Source organism: Solanum pennellii, chromosome 5 (assembly GCF_001406875.1).
Source record: "Solanum pennellii chromosome 5, SPENNV200".
Classification (NCBI taxonomy): Eukaryota; Viridiplantae; Streptophyta; class Magnoliopsida; order Solanales; family Solanaceae; genus Solanum; species Solanum pennellii.
In genome coordinates this window covers 35,576,092-35,596,781 of record NC_028641.1, presented here as the reverse complement: position 1 = coordinate 35,596,781, position 20,690 = coordinate 35,576,092, and the positions used below count along the sequence as shown (strand labels likewise).

The 20,690-nt window shown below is 39.7% G+C and overlaps 1 protein-coding gene across 1 annotated transcript; it reads right to left on the bottom strand.

The window, feature by feature from the left end:
- Positions 1 to 7,102: 7,102 nt before the first annotated feature.
- On the bottom strand, positions 7,103 to 8,386 carry LOC107019451. The gene is made up of 2 exons (XM_015219950.1): positions 8,115 to 8,386; positions 7,103 to 7,892 (listed from the first exon to the last, which is right to left on the bottom strand). Exons 1-2 carry the CDS (start codon positions 8,384 to 8,386, stop codon positions 7,103 to 7,105), a joined length of 1,062 nt encoding a protein of 353 aa, XP_015075436.1.
- Between the last annotated feature and the right edge of the window lie 12,304 nt (positions 8,387 to 20,690).

The window sequence follows — 20,690 nt, the reverse complement described above, 5'->3', positions numbered from 1 at the left end:
GGCTATGTACATCATTGTGTATTGTGTAGTGGCAGCCTTGTCGGCTTGCGTATGCTATTATACTTTGGATAGTGGCGGCCTTGTCGGCTCGCGTATGTTGTTACGGTTGAATGGTTATGACTCCTCATGAGACAGATCCACTTTATATATATATGGCGTTGGGGTTGGCTTGATTTGATTAAATTCCATATTGTCTTAGTTTCAGTTGGTTATACTTAACAGGTTTGTATGTGAGTGTCCAAAACGGGCACTAGTCACGGCCCATCGGGTTGGGTCGTGACAGCGGGTCGGGACGCGGGTCGGGGCGGGCCATCCCGGTCCCCCTGCCACCCCTAGTGTCATCTGCAATACTCAGATGATTCACTTGGGGGCCCCTTCTTTCCATGAAACATCTATGATAGTCTTGATGATTATGGAGTTCATTTAAGGATCTTGAAAGCATATCAGAACCTAAAATAAATAGGGCATGGGAGAGGGGATCTCCTTTCTTAAGGCCCCTAGAAAATTGGAAAAACCCAAATCTTCTACCCTTTACAAACCCAGACTGGTTGAGAGAGATCAAGTTAGGCAGAATAGTTCTCAATCTTGTACTTAACTGTTTGGAAATGATTTTGCTGATGAAGTTGCTCACACTAATAGGCCTGAACTCTTTCAACTTGTTAGGATTATTCAGTTTTGGTAGAAGCACTATACAAGAATGAGAAAAATACTTGGGGATCTCCTGACCACTGAGAAAAGCTAATACAACTCTGATCAAGTCTAGATTGATAATGTGCCAACATTTTGGAAAAAAATACACATTTATACCATCAGGCCCTGCGGTAGAGTTGGGGTTCATAGAGAAGACCACTTCTTGTTATTCATTGATAGTAGGCTGAGAAATAAGTCTGTCATTTTGCTCTTGAGTAACCATTTTAGAGATGCATTATAGGTTTGTCTCATTCATACTTTTACTCTCCCCTGTAAACAACTCCTAAAAGTATTCACATGCAGCCTTACTTATGTTTTCATCTCCTTGAATCCATTCCTCATTGTCATGGATCTTGTGAATGAAGAGCCTTCTCCTTCTACCCCTTATCTAGGAGTGGAAGAATTTGGAATTATTATCCCCTTCTTTGAACCAATGTAGCTGAAATTTCTGTTTCATAATAGCACCCTCCAACTTGAGATATCTAATGTATTTGGCATTAATTCATGTAGACTCTCTCTTTTGGTAACACTATTATTTTGTATCAACTTCTCCTCAGCCTCTTTAACTTTTTCTTCAAGCTCTCTCACAGTCCTGAAAATTTCCCCAAATTCCTCTTTGGACCACTTACTTAGAGTATTAGAGCGCCTTTTCATCTTATGGTGAAATATCAATATACTATTTCTATTCACCTCCCTATCCCAACAAGCTTTCACTATTCCTAAAAAATTAGGGCTATCCACCCAACAATTAAGGGATTTTATATACTTGGTATGGCTCCCCTCATTGTTAATAATCTCCAATAACGAAGGACAATGGTCAGAACCAGTGGAAGGAAGATGGGTGATTGTAGTTTGAGGCATAGTTTCTAGCCACTTATCATTTATCGACCCTCTGTCAAGCCTTTTCCAAATCCTTTGATTATGCCCCTATTATTAGACCAAGTGTACTTTTGACCACTAAAGCCCATGTCCATCAGGCCACAACCTTCTATGATGAAAATGAAATCAAGGCTTTTCCTGATATTCTAAGGAATGCCCCTTAATTTTTCCTCAGTGGAGGTTATAACATTATAATCTTCCACTGAGCACCAGGGTCTTTCTTCCACCTCAGCCTGTAGGAGAATTTTATCCCAAAGAGGTCTTCTCAGATTCTCTTTACATTTGGCATATACAAAAGTAATAGTGAAATGCTTTAGAAGCTCATTGTGGCTGAAATCACAAGTAATTTGTTGATCATCCTGATACTTCACCACATAGTCAACATCCCCATTCTAAAACAGACAAATTTTGCCGTTACAATTGGCTATAGCATTATCCATGGCTAGCTTATTTTTAAAGTTCACGACATTACTACTATCAGCAAAAGTTTCTAGAATAGCAATAATGGCAAGGTGATACATTTTTTTTTGAAAATTTTGATTCTTTCCATGACTCCATGAGTGTTGATACCTCTCACATTCCAAATGATTGTACTAATCATTGGGGAACTCTAGAGGAGAAAAGTCTTGTATTTGGTCTGCCAGCAGTGGCAGTTTTAATGTCTTGTTTTTGGAAATGAAACTTCTCAAGTTTCAATTTTCTTGGAGATAAACCTTGCTTTTGTGTCACTTGCTGAACCTCCTCCTCCAAATCTTTGTCATTTTGAGGACTAAATGCTCTTGTCAGAGCATCACTAGTCTCATCATCTTCATCAAGTTCATGTCCATAATGATAATTTTTTTCAACCTCATCCTCAAAATTGATAACCTCATATTCATCTATTAGAGGGTCAATATTGACCTGACATTTGCTATAATCTTTATTAGGTAATGCTCTAGGAGGGGGGGGGGGTATAATATTCTAGTTTTATTTGATCTATTGATCTGACCCTGCATTTTGTCTTCAACCCCCAACTCCTTACCTGAATTCACACTCTTTTCCTGATGGTTTTCCTGGTCTGCCTCTTATTGCTTATTGAGTTTTCTCTTAGTTGCATCCCTTTTCTGCTTGCTAGGCTTGTTTTTACTTCTGGGGATATTCTCCACAATATCTTTGCTAATATTGTTCTGCATCTCCTTTTCCTTTTTTCTTTATTTTGGGCCTTCATGATTTGTGTGTCTCTACCTTGTATTCCTTTATGCACTTCCTTGTTGATGGTAAGTCTATTGTCCCTGTATTGCTCCTTTTTTTGACTTTTTTTGTACATTCTCCTTCTGTTGCATTTTCCTACTATTGTGATCTCAATAGAGTTTTGGTCAGTATAATCCTCCTCATGCCCATCCTGAGGTATGTTCTTCCTTACCTCCAACAGCTACAACCAACCTACTAACAGAGATATCTAATTCAATATTTGTAGGGTTCTCAGCTATGATACCTGGATTGTTATATGTCCCTTCTTTTTGTTGAACTTGTTTTTGTTGGTCTGCCCTTTTTCTCATGTGCTCCTTGATTAGAATTCTTGTACTTCTGTTCCTTTCCTGAATTGTTGCAATGTTTTCTTTTATTACATTGTTTGTTGCATCTCCCATTCTTTGATCTTTATTTCCTTTATCCCCTCCTAGTGCATAATGATCATCCTGCATTTCTAGATTAGTAAAAAATAAATGAGGAGAATTAGTGTTTATACCTTCTTGGTGATCCTCCTCTGCAATCAAGTTTATGGCAGTAGGTCTCCACACAGTCTCTGAGGTTGCTTGCTCTTGTTGTCTTGTGTTTTTTCCTTTTTTGAGTTTGCCATTCCTCCTCCTTTTGCTGCACTTCATGCCATTGCCTGTTATTACCTATACCTTGTTGTTGTTGTTGCTCACTATTTTCCTTGCTTTTGATTTGTCTATCTTCCTATTCCTTTGCTCTGCTGGAATCTTTGTTTTTGTTCTTTTTCTCCCCTTCTTTTTCTTTCCTTTTTCTGTACTCTTCATCCCTCAATTTAGATTTACATTCATCAATATCATGTCCCTGATGTTTACAATACTCACAATAGGGGGGAACATTCTCATATTCCACAGGTTGCCAGAATCCAATGGTATCATCTTTAGGATCTAGTCCTATCCAAACATGTCTAGGTCTAGGCTTAGTCAAGTCTATTTGCATCTTAACTTTGCCCATTCCTGGACTAGACCTTTTGATAGAAGCAGTGGCTTGAAAAAGAACCTTACCAACAGATTCCAACAATGAAGTAAGTAAAGCTTTCTTGTAGTAGTGACATGGTAATCCAAGAAGCAAAATCCAGGCAGGCACAATAGGAGTATCTTCCTCAGGTTTAAAAAATGGTGTCCATGTAATCATACATATCAAAGATTAAAGCAAGCTGCCCCTGCTTGGTAGTTTGTTTGGGTGGTTTCTCAACACCACAGTAGGAGCTTGAGCAGCATGTATGTGCCTCAATCTTGCAGCCACAGTTTGGATAACAGTATAAGGAGAAGGTTCCTGAACCTGATCATGTTTAGTAGCTAGACTACTCTTATTATTATTAAAAGAGTTAGTATTGAGTTTAGATATATTCTGAACAATATTTTGGACATTAGAACTCTTTCATTCAAAGTTACTAGAAATTTCAGGGAATTCTCTATGGTACAGACTCTGTCTACTGTTATCTTGTTGCTCTTCCTGCTGTTTCATGTGTTGATGATTCCTTACCTCAATGATCTTATTTTAAGCCCATTGATTTTGATCACCCTTACCCATTTTCTTGTTTCCCTGACTATTACTTTCCTTTTCCAAGTTAGTATTGTTATTGCCCTTCTCATCATACACCTTTTCTGCTAACATTCATTTTGACTGTTTACCTCACACTTATCCTGACCACTAGTCCTACCAGCAGACTTTCCCATAGCATTTTTATGCTCATGGCCATTCTTATCAACATTATTAGCATATTTGAACTTAGAGTTGTGGTTAGTATGGTTACCTGCATGATTTGCCTCCCCTGCCTGCTCCTTGAAGGTTTGCTGAGGGCCTTGTTTTTGAGCATCTGCCTCTTTGGGATTGAATGCAAATGAGGAGTTTGCAGAACTCTCCACCTAAATAATGTCCTGCTCTCCTGCTAAAGCTTTGTTGTGAAGACCTTTAGATATTAGGCTTGCTTCCACAGATTCCTTCCTTCGATTTCTTTCATCATTGTTTTTCTCCTTGCTCACCTGTTTATGAATATCGCCTGCGATTTTAGGGTTCATTTCACTGGATATTGTTGTGAGATGAACATCTTCCTTTTGCGAGTCCACCCCAATCAGTGTTTCCTCGTGACTCCATTGGGAGGATGGTCGATATTGCCTCTCACCTTCCTGGGTACGATTCGCAACATTCCCAGAGCTTTCCCCTTCGTTTCTTTCGGTTGTTTCATCAGTATTTCTAGATAAATAATTATTGAGTAACTTCAACTGATAAGACTCATCAACTTCACGATTGTATTCTTGATTACACCTGATTGATTCTTGGGAAATATTGTTGTTGGTCTTCTCTTCACCCCTCTGGGAAAGCTCACTGTTCATCGCACTTTGAGATTGCACTTTGCCGGAGTTATTCGATGCGTTAGAGAAGGATTCAGCTGAGGGTTGATTCTTTTCCTCTGAGCGCCCCTGTTGAGGCTTGTCCGGCGGTCTGAGGTTTGCCGCCAGCATCTCACGCGCCATGTTAGGCCCTTTCAGACTAGCCATTTGACTAGTCGTTGGACGCGCAACTGTATAAAAGTTAGGGAGCGTTTGTTTTAGAAAGATAAGTTAGAGAGAGAACTAATTTGGCTTTTGCAATTTTTTGGGCTTGGGATTTTGAGTTAATGGTTTAGGATTAGGGTTAGGGTTAAGTTTAGGGTTCGGGTTAGGGTTTAGTTTCATTTTTTGATTTTAGGGTTTATTGTTTAGGATTTGAGGTTTAAAATCTATGGTTTAGTGTCTAATGTTTGGGGTTTTCGTATTTTGGATTAGGGTTAGTGTAGTTTTTTTTTTAAGTTTTATGGTTCATGGTTTGACATTTTATGTTTAATATCTATTGTTTAGTATTTAATGTTTGGGTTTTTATCTTTTGGGCTTATGGTTTTGGGTTTATAGTTTAGGGTTAGGGTTAGGGTTAAGGTTAGGGTTAAGGTTTCAGTTTTTTTTTTGTTTTTGGGTTTAGAGTTTAGGATTTGAGGTTTAATATAAATGATTTAGTGTTTAACATTAAAGTTTTGGTATTTTGGGATTGGGGTTTAGGGTTTATGGTAGGATTAGGGTTAATGTTAGAGTTAGAGCTAGGGTTTAGGTTTTTTTTTTTAGGTTTTAGGGCTTGTGGATAAGGATTTCAGTTCTAATATCTATGGTTTAGTGTTTAATATTAGTGGTTTTATATTTTGGGATTTGGGTTTAGGGTTAGGGTTAAAGATAGGTTTAGGGTTAGCGTTCGTGTTAGGGATAGGATTATGGTTAGGGTTTAGGGTTTCGGATTTGAGGTTTAAAATCTATGGTTTGGTGTTTAATGTTTGGGTTTTTGTATTTTGTGCTTAGGCTTTGGGGATTATGCTTTAGGATTAAGGTTAGGGTTAGGGGTTTGTTTTTTTTAGGTTTTTGGGTTTAGGATTTTGCATTTGAGGTTTATTATCAAAGATTTCGTGTTTAATGTTTGAGATTTGATATTTTGGGCTTGGGGTTTAGGGTTTATGGTAGGGTTAGGTTTGTGGTTAATGTCAGTGTTAGGGTTTTAGGGTTTAGGTTGTTTTTTAGGTTTTAGGGTTTGGGATTAAGGATTTGAGTTGTAATATCTATGTGTTAGTGTTTAATGTTAGGGCTTTGGTATTTTTGTCTTTGGGTATAGGGTTTAGGATTAGGGTTAAATTAGGGTTCGTGTTAGGGTTAGGGTTTGTGTTAGGGATAGGGTTAGGGTTAGGTTTTAGGGTTTTTTTAGGTTTTAGATTTGGATTTTAGGATATTTGGTTTAAAATTTATGGTTTATTATATTTAATGTTTAGTTTTTTGTATCTTGGGTTTTTTTTTGGTTGAATTACCCTTGGAGGGGTAGGGACTGAGCAACACCCCTAGGCCTTATCATTAAAACAAAAAACAAAATACAAGGAGGGGGCATAAACCTAACCTCCAACCTAAGATGGTTTAGAGTCAACTTCCCAAAGGAAGTCAACTCCTTCCCTTACAGAAAAGATGAACCAAAATATTAAGCACCTAAGGAGAGGACTCCTCTCAATTCAAAGTATCTAGGAAACATAAATTAGGGAGACTCTCCCTTTACAAGAAAGCCTATACTAAAACTAACCTATTCAAAGTAGCTATAATTTTAATTATAGCTAAATTGAAAAGATTAACAATCTCAAGGAGGTTCAAAAATTCTCTTTGTCTTCTTTCTTCTAAAATTAGGCCTCCAATAAGTCAAGTTGATAATAAGACTTCGCTTCTTTAGGTAATTGATGGCTGTTGAAATATACCTGAGGAGTGTCAGTGTTGTGATTGTGTTATGATAATGCATCTGCTACGCAATTTGCTTCTCTGAATACATGAGTGCATTTGAAGTTGTGGACTTGAGCGATAAGCTGTTGCAGCCTTCCAAGTTGAGTGATGATACTCCACCGAGGGACTGCCTTCTTTAGGATCCAATGCACTAGTAGTTGAGAGTCAAGTTCCAATATTATGTTCCTGTATCCAAGCTCAAGTGCCCAAGTTAAACCAAAGATGGCTGCCTCTATTTCGGCTTTGTTGTTTGTCCCTTCTCCAAGTGGTGTTGTGAAAGCCATCACCAATTTGCCATGTTTGTCTCTCAAGATTCCACCAGCCCCCAGCCTGCCAAGGTTCATGAGTGCACTGCCATCAGTGTTCACTTTGAGCCACTGATTTGCAGGTTTAAGCCACTTCACCATGTTCACCTTGATTTCATGCACACACTTTTCACTCTTTTGGATTAGATCAGTCCACTTTGCAGGCCATTGGAGATGTGGAAATGCACTGTTCAGCATTTTGAAGTTGTCTTTGTAGACTGCATACTTCACCCTGATGATGTTGGTTGCTTTACCTCCATACTTGCAGGCACACCTGTTCTTCCACAGTTTCCAGCAGATGAATATTGGAGTAGCTTGTAGCAGCAGTTTGTGGGCTGCATTTTTGGACTTTGTTGTCCACCATTGCTGTAGCAGCAGCTGCAGTGAGGAATGGTCCGAATGTAGGCCTGCACTTCCTGCAAAATAACTCCATACCTTGGCTGCAAATTGTCCTGATTTGAATGTGTGTTCTATGCTGTCAATACGTGCTCTATCAAGACAACAAAAACAATGTGATGGCTCAATGTTAAAGTTAGTCAATCTTTCATTAGTAGGGAGTTTACTCCTAATATTTCTCCATAATAAAAAGGATGATTTAAAAGGAATATTCTTATGTCATAGGAAGGAATTGAATTGGTTCTTGACTCTTTTATCCCTGATTTCCTCCCAAGCTGAAGAACAGGTGAAGCTCCCATGATCGTTGAGTTTCCACAATGCCCTGTCTGGAATGTGTTGCTGTGGAAATATCTCTGTTGTCAATATGTTGGAGAACTGGCTGGCTGGTACCTGCCTTATCATCTTGCTCCAACTCCACTTCCCTTCCTCCCAGAAATCAGCCACTGTAGAGTTGTTGAAACTGTTACTATTGGTGGTGAATTGTGCTAATGGTCCTATGCCAAGCCAATTATCCCACCAAAAGGAACAATTTCCAGCTTGAAGTTTCCATTGGATGTGTTGCTCCACTTGTTGTCTGTTCATCGGCATGTATTTCCCAGTTAAAGAGTCTCCATTATCCCATTTTTTGCTGACAAGGCTGGACCTTTGACAGTATTTTGCTCTAAAAAAGTCTCCCCACAAGGTTTGTTTGGTTCTAAAAATCCACCATTGTTTGAATTGGAAGGCCTGCAAATGTCTTTTAGATTCCTCATGCCCACCCCTCCCTCATCATAAGGGAAGCTTAGGTTTTTCCAAGAAGCCCAATGGTACCTCTTCCTATTTCCATCCCTAGAAGAAGTCAGCCATAAGCATTTGAATTTGTGTAAGTACAGTTGCTGGAGGAGTTACTGCAGAAAGTAGGTGAATAGGGAGGGCTTGTAGCACATGTTTTGTAAGAACAGCCTTCCCACCATAGCTAAGTTGTTTGGTTTGCCAACCTGTAATCTTGCCGACAACTTTATTCACAAGGTCAGAGAAATATATATTCCTAGGCCTACCAACAAATAAAGGGCAGCCTAGGTAAGTAATAGGACCTTGCTTTTGTTTAAAACCTGTAAGTCGCTTTTATTCTATCTCTTGTGCTATTGAATGAATTAGAGTGTAGCATAAAATGACTTTTGTCTCCATTGATGAGTTGTCCTGAAGGATGTTCATACTCCTATAAGGTAGTCATTAATAACTTCAAAGTTTTGAATCTTCCTTAAGTGAACAAAATTATATCATCAGCAAAACTAAGATGGTTTACTTGAGGTCCCCTCATTTCCATGAAGAAACCATGGTAGTCTAGGTGATTGTGAAGTCTGTTGAGAGATCTTGATAATACTACCTCTACACCTAAAATAAATAGGGCCGGAGAGAGAGGATCACCTTGTTTGAGACCCCTAGTGAAATGAAAGAAGCCATATCTCTTACCATTGACAATGATTGAATACCAATTGTTAGCGATAATTCTCCACACCATATCAATAAATATCTTAGAAAATCCCATTTTCCTTAGAAAAAAAACCCTCTTTAAGTTCATCCATACTAGGAATATTGGTAAGCTGAGTATTTTGGTCTTGACTAATTATCCTTGGAATGCATTCCAAAGTATGCTCATTGATAAGCTTTTATTCACCATTAAAGATTTCTTTGAAGTGTTCACAAGCTACCTGAGCAATGTTTGTCATCACTTTGTATCCAATCTCCATTTTCATTGACAACTTTATGAATAAATAACTTCCTTCTTCTTCCCCTTATCACAAAATGAAGTATTTAGAGTTAGTATCACCCTCTTTAAACCATTGAAGCTGGGTGTTTTGTTTCAAAATAGTGGCTTCCAACTTGAGAAACTTGATGTACTTTGCATTAATTTCATGAAGGATACATCTATTTGAGTGACTTTGGTGAGTTATATAGTTTTCTTCAGCTTTGTGCACTTGTTCCTCATACATCCTAACCTTTTGGAAAATATCATCAAATTCTTTCTTAGACAAAACACTAAGAGTGTTTGATAGCCTTTTTATTTTTTAGTGAAATCTCCACATACCAGTACCTGCCACTTCCTTCTCCCAGCAGGTTTTAACAGTTTCCATGAAATGAGGGCTGTCCACCCAACAATTGAGAAATCTGAAGTACTTGATGTGATCAGTTGTTGTGGAAACCATTTCCATAAGAAGAGGACAATGATCAGACCCAGTAGCTGACAAGTGAGTTATAGTGAATTGAGGAATCTTTTCCAATCATGAATCATTTACCATAGCCCTGTCAAGCCTCTTCCAAATTCTTTGATTGATGCCCCTCTTGTTGGACCATGTAAATTAATGACCACTAAAGCCAATGTCCAAAAGGCCACAGGCTTAAATGACAACTATAAAATCAACACTTTTCCTCATGTTATAAGGCAACCCTCCAAGTTTTTCCTCCACAGAAGTTATAACATTGAAATCATCTACTGTACACCAAGGGTTGTCATTCAAAGAGGCTTGCTGTAGCATTTTGTCCCAAAGAGGTGTCCTAAGGTGATCTTTGCATTTAGCATAAACAAATGTACTAGTAAATTGGTATTGTAATTCATTGTTTTTCATGTTTTAAGTGACTTGTCGTTCATCTTCATCAAGAATATTACAGTCAATATCACTGCTCCAAAAAACCAAAATTTACCAGTACAATTACTAGTAGCATTTTCCATGTTTAATTGGACCTTAAAGCTTTGAACATGCACACTATCCGAGAAAGGTTCCAAAATAGTGATAACAGATATATGGTGAAGCTTAGTGAGCATCTTGAGTCTCTCCAACACCCCTTGAGTGTTGATCCCTCTCACATTCCATATGATTGTACTAATCATTGGGAAGATCTAGAGGAAAAGAGCCTAGTATTGGGTCTGCCAGCAGTGACAGTCTTGACATCTTATTTCTTGAAGTGAAATTTGTCATTGTGGACACTCCTTTGAGATAGGCATTGACTTTGTGTTACTTGTTGGATCTCTTTCTTTAGGGCTTGATCATTATGAGGACTAAAGGCCTTAATAAGGGCCTCACTAGTCTCATCATCCTCATCAAACCTTCTAAGGAGTGATTATCCCCCTCAATTTCATCTTCAGAATTATCCACAACATATTCATCTATAGTACAAGTGGCAACCTGTTTCTCTTTATCTTTGTTTTCCTCTTTTTCAGCATGCTGTTTTTCCTTATTATTTTTAGAATCTTGTGACCTGTTATTACTGATTCTTTGATTGATGTAATCTGATTCTTTGATTGATGTTGTGTTTCCTATTTTCCAGCTTCTCCCTTTTGCTGATTGTTTAGTTGAGCTGAAGACTTTGTTATAGCCTCCTAAGTACTCTTTTCATGCTTATTGGATTTTATGTTATTCCCTTTTTCCCTGTTGTTTTTTTCAGTTTCCTGCTCCTTCCTTTTCGTTAACCATCTCCCTTTATTTGGGTCGGAATTCTTAAACCCCAGCCAAACATAATTGGGTCTAGTTTTGGTAAGGTCCACTTGAACTTTTACCTTTAAAGTGCTACCTCTAGTTCTTTGGGAGGATGGTGAGTCTAGGAATAACACCTTCCCAATTGACTCCAAAATAACTTTGTTATAACAATGCCAAGGTAAGCAAGGGATAGCCACCCAAATGGGAGCAATGGGAGTTTCCTCTTCCGGGGTAATTTCAGAGGTCCAAGTTTTTATTCTCATCACTTGCCCTTCAATATTCATTCTAAGCTTCGTCCAAACTGTTTGGTAGTCAAACTCATTATCAAGGTCAATATAAACATGTCTAGCATTAAAATATGTGATCTTCACACTTCCTGTGAGTTGAGTTTGGAGAATAAAGCTTTTTCTCACCAATTCCATTTTAGGCATCGTATTAGTGAGCTTGCCCCTCGTCAAGTAACACAGCCGGGAATCCCTGTCTAGTCGTATGTATGGGATCCTTTAAGACAATAGGAATTTCATTTTTGGACTGGTTGTATCTCAACCTTGTATCAAAAGATTGCACCACAGTATAAGGTGCAGGTTCAATATTTTTTTCAGTTTTAGCATTGTTGTTAGGATTCTGAACATGGTGTTGGTTGTTAGAACTTCTAGCAGTAACCTGAACCACATTAGTGCCCTGCATATTAGTTCTATCAGCTTGAGTATTAGACTCATACCTGGAATAGTTGTTGGATATTTTGGGGAAGTTATTATGATAGTCCACTGTTGCTTGGTTGATTGGATTTGATGAGCTGACTCCTCTTTGATTGTAGGTGTGTTTGGATTGATCCTTTTGCTTGACATCACTCCCTTGAACCTACTTGGTAATACTTCCTTGAACGTGTTCTAAGACAAGCTTGCAGCTTCCAGCAATCCTTTGTTCCTTACCTCCCTGCTGCAAATCTTTGCTTTGCAGCTGTACATTTCCATGTTCCTCACCATTGTCATCCTGGTGAGGTGTGATTTGCGAGTTACCTACATTAAAGGAAGGAGTAGTTATATATGATGAATTACCTATTAAACCAAAGGAAAATTTTGATTCTGTCCTTTGATGAGGTTTTTGGGTGCATCTTCATATTGTTCCTGTTAGTGCCCTGCTGCTCGATGACATTTTCCTCCTGTTGTGTTTTGTTTCCTTCTCCAGTTTTTGTTGCTTCAATCGAATGAGAAGACTCCAAGCTAGTGTTTTGCTCGACCTTTCGTTCAGAATCAGAGTTCACCCCTTCACTTTCGTGCTTTTCTCTATGTACTATAGATGGTTGTTCTTGGCCTGAGGATCATTCTTCTTCGACAGTATTCCAGGAGTTCCGACGATTTGAGTACTCTCATCACCGGAGTTCTCGCCGGCAGCGCTTCCTTTGTCCATTTCGCCTGAGATTGTAGTAGGATGGACCTCATCGTTGGGGTAACAAACCCCAGTGGTCGAATTCTTACGAGTTTGACTAGAAGTTGATCGAAAATGCGTGTTTGACTCAGGCTACTCCATTGCAATTCCTTCAATCTGCGTCTCTCGATTCTGACTGATTACCATGGTGTAATCGGATGATTTTTTGGATATGTGATAGATTATGAAGCAACGTATTTGTTTCCGTCATCCTTTCTCCATGATTCCCTTCAGAAATTCCTTGGGAAATATTTTCTCGATCTTCATCGAACTCTTCCAAATTCGCAGATTTCCTCGCCGCTTTTACCTACTATTTTGAGGCGTTCTAAGATTGACCTTGGAGCGTGCCATATTGGGGTTTGTTGCCGTCTTCATGGCGCCTCATTTGGCTTTGTTCCGGCGGTATTTGTAGGTCCACCGGCGGCGCACGCGCCAGCACAGTGGCGCGTGTTTGTAGAATTTTTGTAGCCGTTATAGCAGAGATAGAGCGTCTGAAGAGAGAGAAAATCCGCTTTGGTATTTTGGCTTAGTGGTTTAGGGTTAGGGTTAGGGTTAGGGTTAAGGTTAGGGTTCTGGTTACGGTTTAGATTCTTTTTTTTTTGGTTTTAAGGTCTGTGGTTTAGGATTTGAGATTTAAAATCTATGGTTTATTTTCTAATGTTTGGGTTTTCGTATTTTGGATTTAGGGATTTTTTTCGGACATAGGGTTTAGGGTTTAGGGTTAGGATTAGTGTTAGGGTGTAGGTTTTTTATTTAGGTTTTATTATTCATGGTTTAGCATTTTAAATATGAAATCTATGGTTTAGTATTTAGTATTTTGGATTTTTTTTATTTTGGGCTTAGGGTTTAGGGTTAGGGTTAGGATTAAGGTTTTGGTTAGGGTTTTGATTTTTTTTGTTTTTGGGTTTAGGGTTCAGGTTTAGAGGTTTTATATCAATGATTTAGTGTTTAGTGTCTGAGTTTTGGTGTTTTGGGCTTGTGGTTTAGGGTTTACGGTAGGGTTAGGGTTAGGGTGAGGGTTTAGGTTGATTTTAGGATTTAGGGCTTGGGGTTAAGGATTTGAGTTGTAATATCTATGGTTTAGTGTTTAATATTAGGGTTTTTATATTTTGGGCTTTGTGTTTAGGGTTTAAGGTTTAGGGTTAGGGTTAAAGATAGGGTTAGGGTTAGGGTTCGTGTTAGTTATACGCTCCAATTTACTTCTCGAAAAGAAGTATAAGCGGTAGTATCAAGTAAAGAACCCAACTATGAGGTTGGGGTCAATCCCACAAGGAAAATGATTTAGACTTAACTTTAACCTATTATTACTTCTGTTTAGTCAAGTCATTTCCGAAAACAAGTAACAAACAGGGGTTTTTTAAGCAATAAATGTAATGAGCTATTTCTAAATAAACAAGTGACAGGTTTAAAGATTTGATTTTTATCAAGTAATGAGAGTAACTAGGGCTTAAGTGTTACCCACATGTTCATAACGCGGTAATTCTAGCTATAACAATCCTTTCCTAGTATCTTGCATGCAAAGTGGGAAGTTATGTACCCCTAATTCCTTGGTCCGGCAACAAGGGAATTGCACTACGCACCTTGGTCGGCTACATGTGTATGCTTTACTAAAACTTACCTTTACCTCATATTAAGCATCATATTCGATGTTTGGCTTAGTTGTTACTTCGCACCAATCAACACTAGCCTATTAGATATTGTATACTAAACCTACATTGATAATTCTTTTCTTATTATCTACCTCATTGGTCCGGTGTCACGACCAAACCCGATGGGCCGTGACTAGTGCCCGTTTTGGACACTCACATACAAACCTGTTAAGTATAACCAATTGAAACTAAGACAATATGGAATTTAATCAAATCAAGCCAACCCCAACGCCATATATATGTAAAGTGGATCTGTCTCATAAGAAGTCATAACCATTCAACCGTAACAACATACGCGAGACGACAAGGCCGCCACTATCCAAAGCATAATAGCATACGCAAGCTGACAAGGCTGCCACTACACAATACACAATGATGTACGCAGCCGACAAGGCTGCCACTGAACAAGCGGACATCCCAAACAAACCATGTCCAGACCATTATCCAAAACATATATATGCAACCCACATAATGTCTACAGTCTTCTAAGAGTATAGTAGTGAAACTAGACGGGGCAGGGCCCCGCCGTACCCATAGACAAGCAAAAGACTACACAGAAAGTTATGTACCAAAACGATTGGGCTCCGGAACAGTGGAGCTCTCGCAATCAGCAGAGTAGATATCCTAGGAGGGAGGATCACCGAACTGTGCGTCTACACCTGCGGGCATGAAACGCAGCCCCCCGAGGAAAGGGGGTCAGTACGGACAATGTACTAAGTATGTAAAGCATAAGGTAAAGATGACAGGATACCAACATGATAAGTCGAAACAAGATATCGCTACACATGTACCTTTTAAGTGAAAATTATGCATATCTTTAACATATAAGGTGCCCAGCTTCCCTAGTAAGGGACTCGGCAAAATAATCATCATATATATACATCATATGTACCCGGCCCTCTAGTGAGGGACTCGGTGAAATAGTCATCACATCATCTCCGTCATCATCATCATCATAACCATCCTCATAACCAATCATATATATAATACACATACCCGGCCCTTTAGTGAGGGACTCGGTGACATATGCAAGAAACTCCGCACGAACATTACCCGGGCCGGGACTCGGTGAAATGATAAATGACTCTACGCACGAGCAGAATATTATGAGCAACCATATGCAATTAAAATCAATTCTTATAAATCAATAGAACAATCAACGTGAACCAGCAAGGAGTATTACCAAAGATTAACATTTTATCAAGATTATGAACCTTTAATACGATATGGAAACGTAAAATCTCAACGACTCTAAGAAGCACTACCATGGATATGAGAAATCACCCTAGCCTTAGACATAGCCGATATAGAGGAACAGAATATACGTCACCTAGACGCTCTAGAAGTAAGTATCAAACCTGTCCGTCATTCGCTCATTTTTAAAAGTCATGCCAAACAAAGAAAGAAAGGATAGCGTTACATACCGTATAGTCGAGCCGCACGTCCAATATTTACTGCTCAAGCTATTAATATATAACAAGCAACAATCGTGCCGCAATTAGATAGACGTCGCGCTTTACTACTTATTGGAAGCTAGCTAATAATCTAACGAAAATCCGGCAGCACTTCCCCTATTTTCCTTACTTCTTCCCAATCCGACAACAACCCAAATTATCCACAGCAATACCAATAACACATATAACCCAACGAATCATATTAAATTGCCCCCCCAAAACATTTCCGTCTCGGCAACCATAGTAACGAAACAACGACACACCGAGCGATAACTCGTTTTATAATTTGCAACACATCTACCTTATCGTATTCATCCTTTGGAGTATACACCCATAATCACATTAACATATACATAACGCCAAAACAGAATTTCCCGCATTTTGCTTTAATCAAAACAGCCCAAACACTAACACGACACCAGTAATATTCCGATTATGGTTTCCGTTCATACTTAGCACATTCAATAACTAAAACAAATTTCCTAAGCTACTGGTCACACCCCCTTTTTAACATTAATGGCTAATTAACAATGGCATTCTAAGGAATTAACACACCAAGCAAAGAGATTACTAACCAAATTCTTTTGTAGCTGCTGGCCGAGAGTTGCATGGTTGGTTTTCTCCATTTCCATGGCTGCCTAAGCTAAGTGGTGAAGAAGATGATATGTTTTCAATGCATTTCACCACCTCATTCATAATATGAAGTGGAGGCAGCCCCCCTCTACACGTGCCCCACTAAGGGCCAGCTCCCAATCTGATTTCTTTTAATTTGCCTTGAGTGGTAGGTCCCACTTGATTAATTTTATCCTAATTAGCCACTAATTAATCCCTCTCTTAATGTTCATGACACTTACATTAGCCAAATCATACTTAATATCACATTTGGCATTAACATCCTTGCCTAATATATATTTAATCACTTGGAACTTAAAATAAAATCTCATTCCCCGGACATACATCTACTAGTTCATGAAGCGCACTACGTATAAAAATACGAGGCGTACCATACGGGAAGTAGCAAAAAGGATTGTTCTAATGCGTGCACTCGTTAAAAAGACTTTTAAATGAAAGAACTATCAATACATGTAAGACGCTATTCTAGGATTATTAATTTTTTCTAGTTTTTACCTTATTAATTACCCATGGTTCCCACAACCCTAGCTAAGGATTTAGTTACCCATGTTAATAATCACACAATTCATATTAGTTTGATAAGAATTCGTGCACTTACTTTGGTGAGATTGAAGAAAACCTAGAAAATTACTTGAATTAATCAATAAGCTTGCAATAACGATTTCCGGAAAATAGAATAATCTCCCAAAATCAAAAGTTCACAACTACAACAATAATATATGAAAATAATTAAGAGTCTAACCTTAAAAATAAGTTTTTTACAAGTATTTATAATAATAGAGTCCTAACAAAAGAGGGAAATCTATTTAAGCAAAATCTGCCCAAAACCCGCTTCTTAGTCGACGACCTAAATAACAGACTATCGAGGCCATGACGGACCATCGTGGTCCTCTGTCGTTCCTCACTTAGCTTCTTTTCAATAGAGGTACTGGGCTACTTTCTGTTGACGATGACGGATGTGCAGGATGGTCCGTCGTGGAGATGACGATCTGTCGAAAGCCTCCGTAGCCCCACACTTAGTCTGAATTCTCCAATCTTCTTTGCATTTTCTCCTTCATACGACGGTGGCCACCTACGTACCATCGAGGGGTCGACGGACCATTGATGGCTCCGTAGGTAGTCACTTTTGTAGTTTCAGCACAATTCTTCCACGTTTTCATTCTGGACAGATTTCCTGCAAACAAAGAGAAAAATACATTAAAAATAATACAAAAAGGCCTTAGACACACACTAAACTTAAGGAAAAAGTATTGAAAGTATCGTGAAACCACAGTACATCAACACCCTCAACTAAAATTCGTTATTTGTCCTGAAGCGACGCACTATGACTAACCACAAAATCTTCGTTCAAGAGTATCCTTATTTTAGCTTTCGCAATCATCTGGCTATCAATACCGATTATTTTCATTATGTTTAGGCATGTTATCACTATTAGGCTTGCTCATGCCGATCAGACCATGACACAGACACAGCACACACCGACACCTATCTTCTTAGATCACTCACTAAGGTACCAATTTTTCGGTATTGCAACTAGTGTCCTCACTTCAAAACAACATCCTCCTTTTTCACACAATGATTTCACTTTGAGTATAAGGATTATTTTTCAACACTTCCTTCCAGAACAACTTCACACCTTATTTATACTTATTTTCATAGGTTTGCCCTTATTTTCATTGCTTCAAGTTCACCATAATGGACTCTTAGTATATCACGATAGGACTTTATTAGCTTGTAACTTAGGCTAAGGGTCAAGTAGGGTACATTTGGATGTATATTAGTGACTTATTGTCCTCTTTGACATAACGGCTAAGCGTCCTACCTTTTCATTATTTTATTCTGCCTTATTTCTTAATTTTCTTGTATTCTTTCACCAGAGCATTCCTCATAATAGTCACCCTCAACTCATGGCTTTTCCATGATTAAGGTACACAATACCCAAATTTGGGTCAGGGCCACGACAAGGTTGTTTTCTGCATTAGCCACCCTCACCTTATGCTTTTGGCATAAGCTGAGGTGCAAATGTCCAAGGTGGGACCAGGGCCAACACATTGTTCCTAGAGTAGATCAGTTGGGGTGAGAAAGAAAGGTCTATTTTAAGATCAAATAATTTGGATCAAGAAGGGACTGATTTCATTCGGTTTTCTGTTATTTAGGCAAAAGATTGGCTATATTGAACAAGGGCTTATGATCCTTTCCTAATTGTCTATTATGGCTTACTTTTAGCAAGATTAACCAGGAAAGTTCTAGCTCAGTGCCAATGTTGGAACATTAAAATTTTCCTGACACTCACTTGACATCTCATTACTCTACCAAATTATAAGAAACCTAGTTTGAGTTTTAAATTTAGGGTCATGCATTGGTGTATCTCTATGCATGCTTAGAGCCACACAGTTATCAGTTACTGTGTCTAGTTATGCAACATTTTCTTTAAATCAGGACATCATTTTGTTTAGCCATCATGCTTCAGGGTCCATTTCTATACTATGTACTAAAAATACCAACATGTGGGTTCAACAATAAAGTAACCAGCCTCTTGGGGAAAAAGAACACAGGTAAGATAACCCCAAGAGAGGATCGTGAGTTGGGCTACTCAAACTTCACCCTAGCACTCACTTTCAATTTACCCCACCCCAACAAAAAAATATGCAATTGTCCCCAATGCATAAAAGTATATAAGACAGAGTGGTAGGTGAAGCAAACCTGAGGCACAAAGCGCCGATGATTAACAAGCTGGCGGGTCCGGTTTCCTGGAACCCGCTCCCTCTGAAGTATGTACACCATCAGTAGTGTCCTCATCAATGACAACAACACCAACAGTAGTGCTTCTCTCAGCCTCTGCAACTCTGTAACTAGACGCCCCAGCAGCCACCTCAATAACCCTCAACTGGCGGGCCTCCTCATCTATCAGCGAGGCTCTCCTCGAAGCCTCCAACTCATGGCACACCTTCTTCCGAGCCTGGGACTTATCCTCATCTCTTGTCTGGTGGCTCTTGGCATGCTCTCGTGGTGGAGTTGGTGGCACATCAGTAGTGGCAAACAGGGCAGCCATCACTGTGTCCTTAGCAGGCTCTGCAGAAGGGGCCTCAAACTCAGGCACCCGAGCCTCCAGTATAGGGGCTGTCAGAGCGAGAACCCTCAACTCAAATGTGTCTAAATGCTGGTGGACCTCCATGATCTTCCGCTCAGTTTGCTGGGCCATCTTCCTCTCTATACACTCTTCTGCCTCAGCAATGGACCTCTGTATCCAAGCATGGATGTGATGCAGAAGTGTGGCCATTTGGGACTCTAGTTTCTGGACCCTAGCAAACGGGACCAGTGTAGCAGATGGGATAGAGAGAGAGGAGCTCAGAGTAGTGCTACCACCCAGGATAGACTCGACCGGAGTGGTGTCGGTAGGCTCAGATGTAGCCGGATTATCCCCTTGGCCCTGCTCTACCGTGGTTGCTAGGTTCTCACCTAGCGAGTGCACCTCTGTATGGGGTCCTCTGTTGGGAGTCAACTCATTGGCCTCATCCCGGATGAGACCGATATCAACCCGGCAAGGCGGGGTGTTGATCACATCAATGTTCCACATGGGCACTCCTGCAGACCTGCACAATGCAAAAACCATGCATGGGAATGGGTAAGTAGTAGTGGCCTTAAAGTCCCTCTCATACATCACCGCCTCTAATAGCCATGTGAAGTCCACCTCCAACCCCGCAATCATGGTAGCCATCAGCACTACACAATCCCAGGTGAAAATATTATCAGCAGCAGTGGGGGAAAGGCAGTGTCGAACAAATAGCCATAGGAAATTCGCTGTGAGGTGAGGTTTGCCTTCTAGATACTCCCCTTAGGCTCCCGCACCCAATTGGCAACCTCACCATCTACGGAGAGGTACTGTGAAATCCACCGCTTGGTGGTCTCTCTCACCTCTGGCTCACACTGGAACCGGCCATATTTGATCAATTTCCACTGATACTCAAACTCGGCGGTGAGAGGGGTCTGAGTGGCATCAACATCCGCTCCATAGAGAAATCTGCGGATGGCCTACAAGGAAATGTCAACCCGTTTGTCGCGGACTCGAACATACTCCAATGGTGCATGCTTGGCGGGGGCTACCTGCCTGTCTAGCTGATGAAGAGTCACCGCATATGAGGCGTAGAACTCTCGGACAATCTCCTTACTATAATAGAAGCCTACATCTCGAGCTGTCCACTCCAGCCGATGTCGAGTGAATAACTCATGAATGGCCAGCATGGTGGGAAGACTCCCTGTGAGAACCTGCCAC

What these genes read in the sequence shown, in the direction of transcription:
- LOC107019451 (XM_015219950.1), bottom strand. Translation starts at nt 8,386, where the DNA reads ATGCCGATGAACAGACAACAAGTGGAGCAACACATCCAATGGAAACTT. An exon ending in CACATTCCAGACAGGGCATT is followed by an intron (nt 7,893 to 8,114) that starts GTGGAAACTCAA and finishes TTGTCTTGATAG; the next exon opens with AGCACGTATTGACAGCATAG.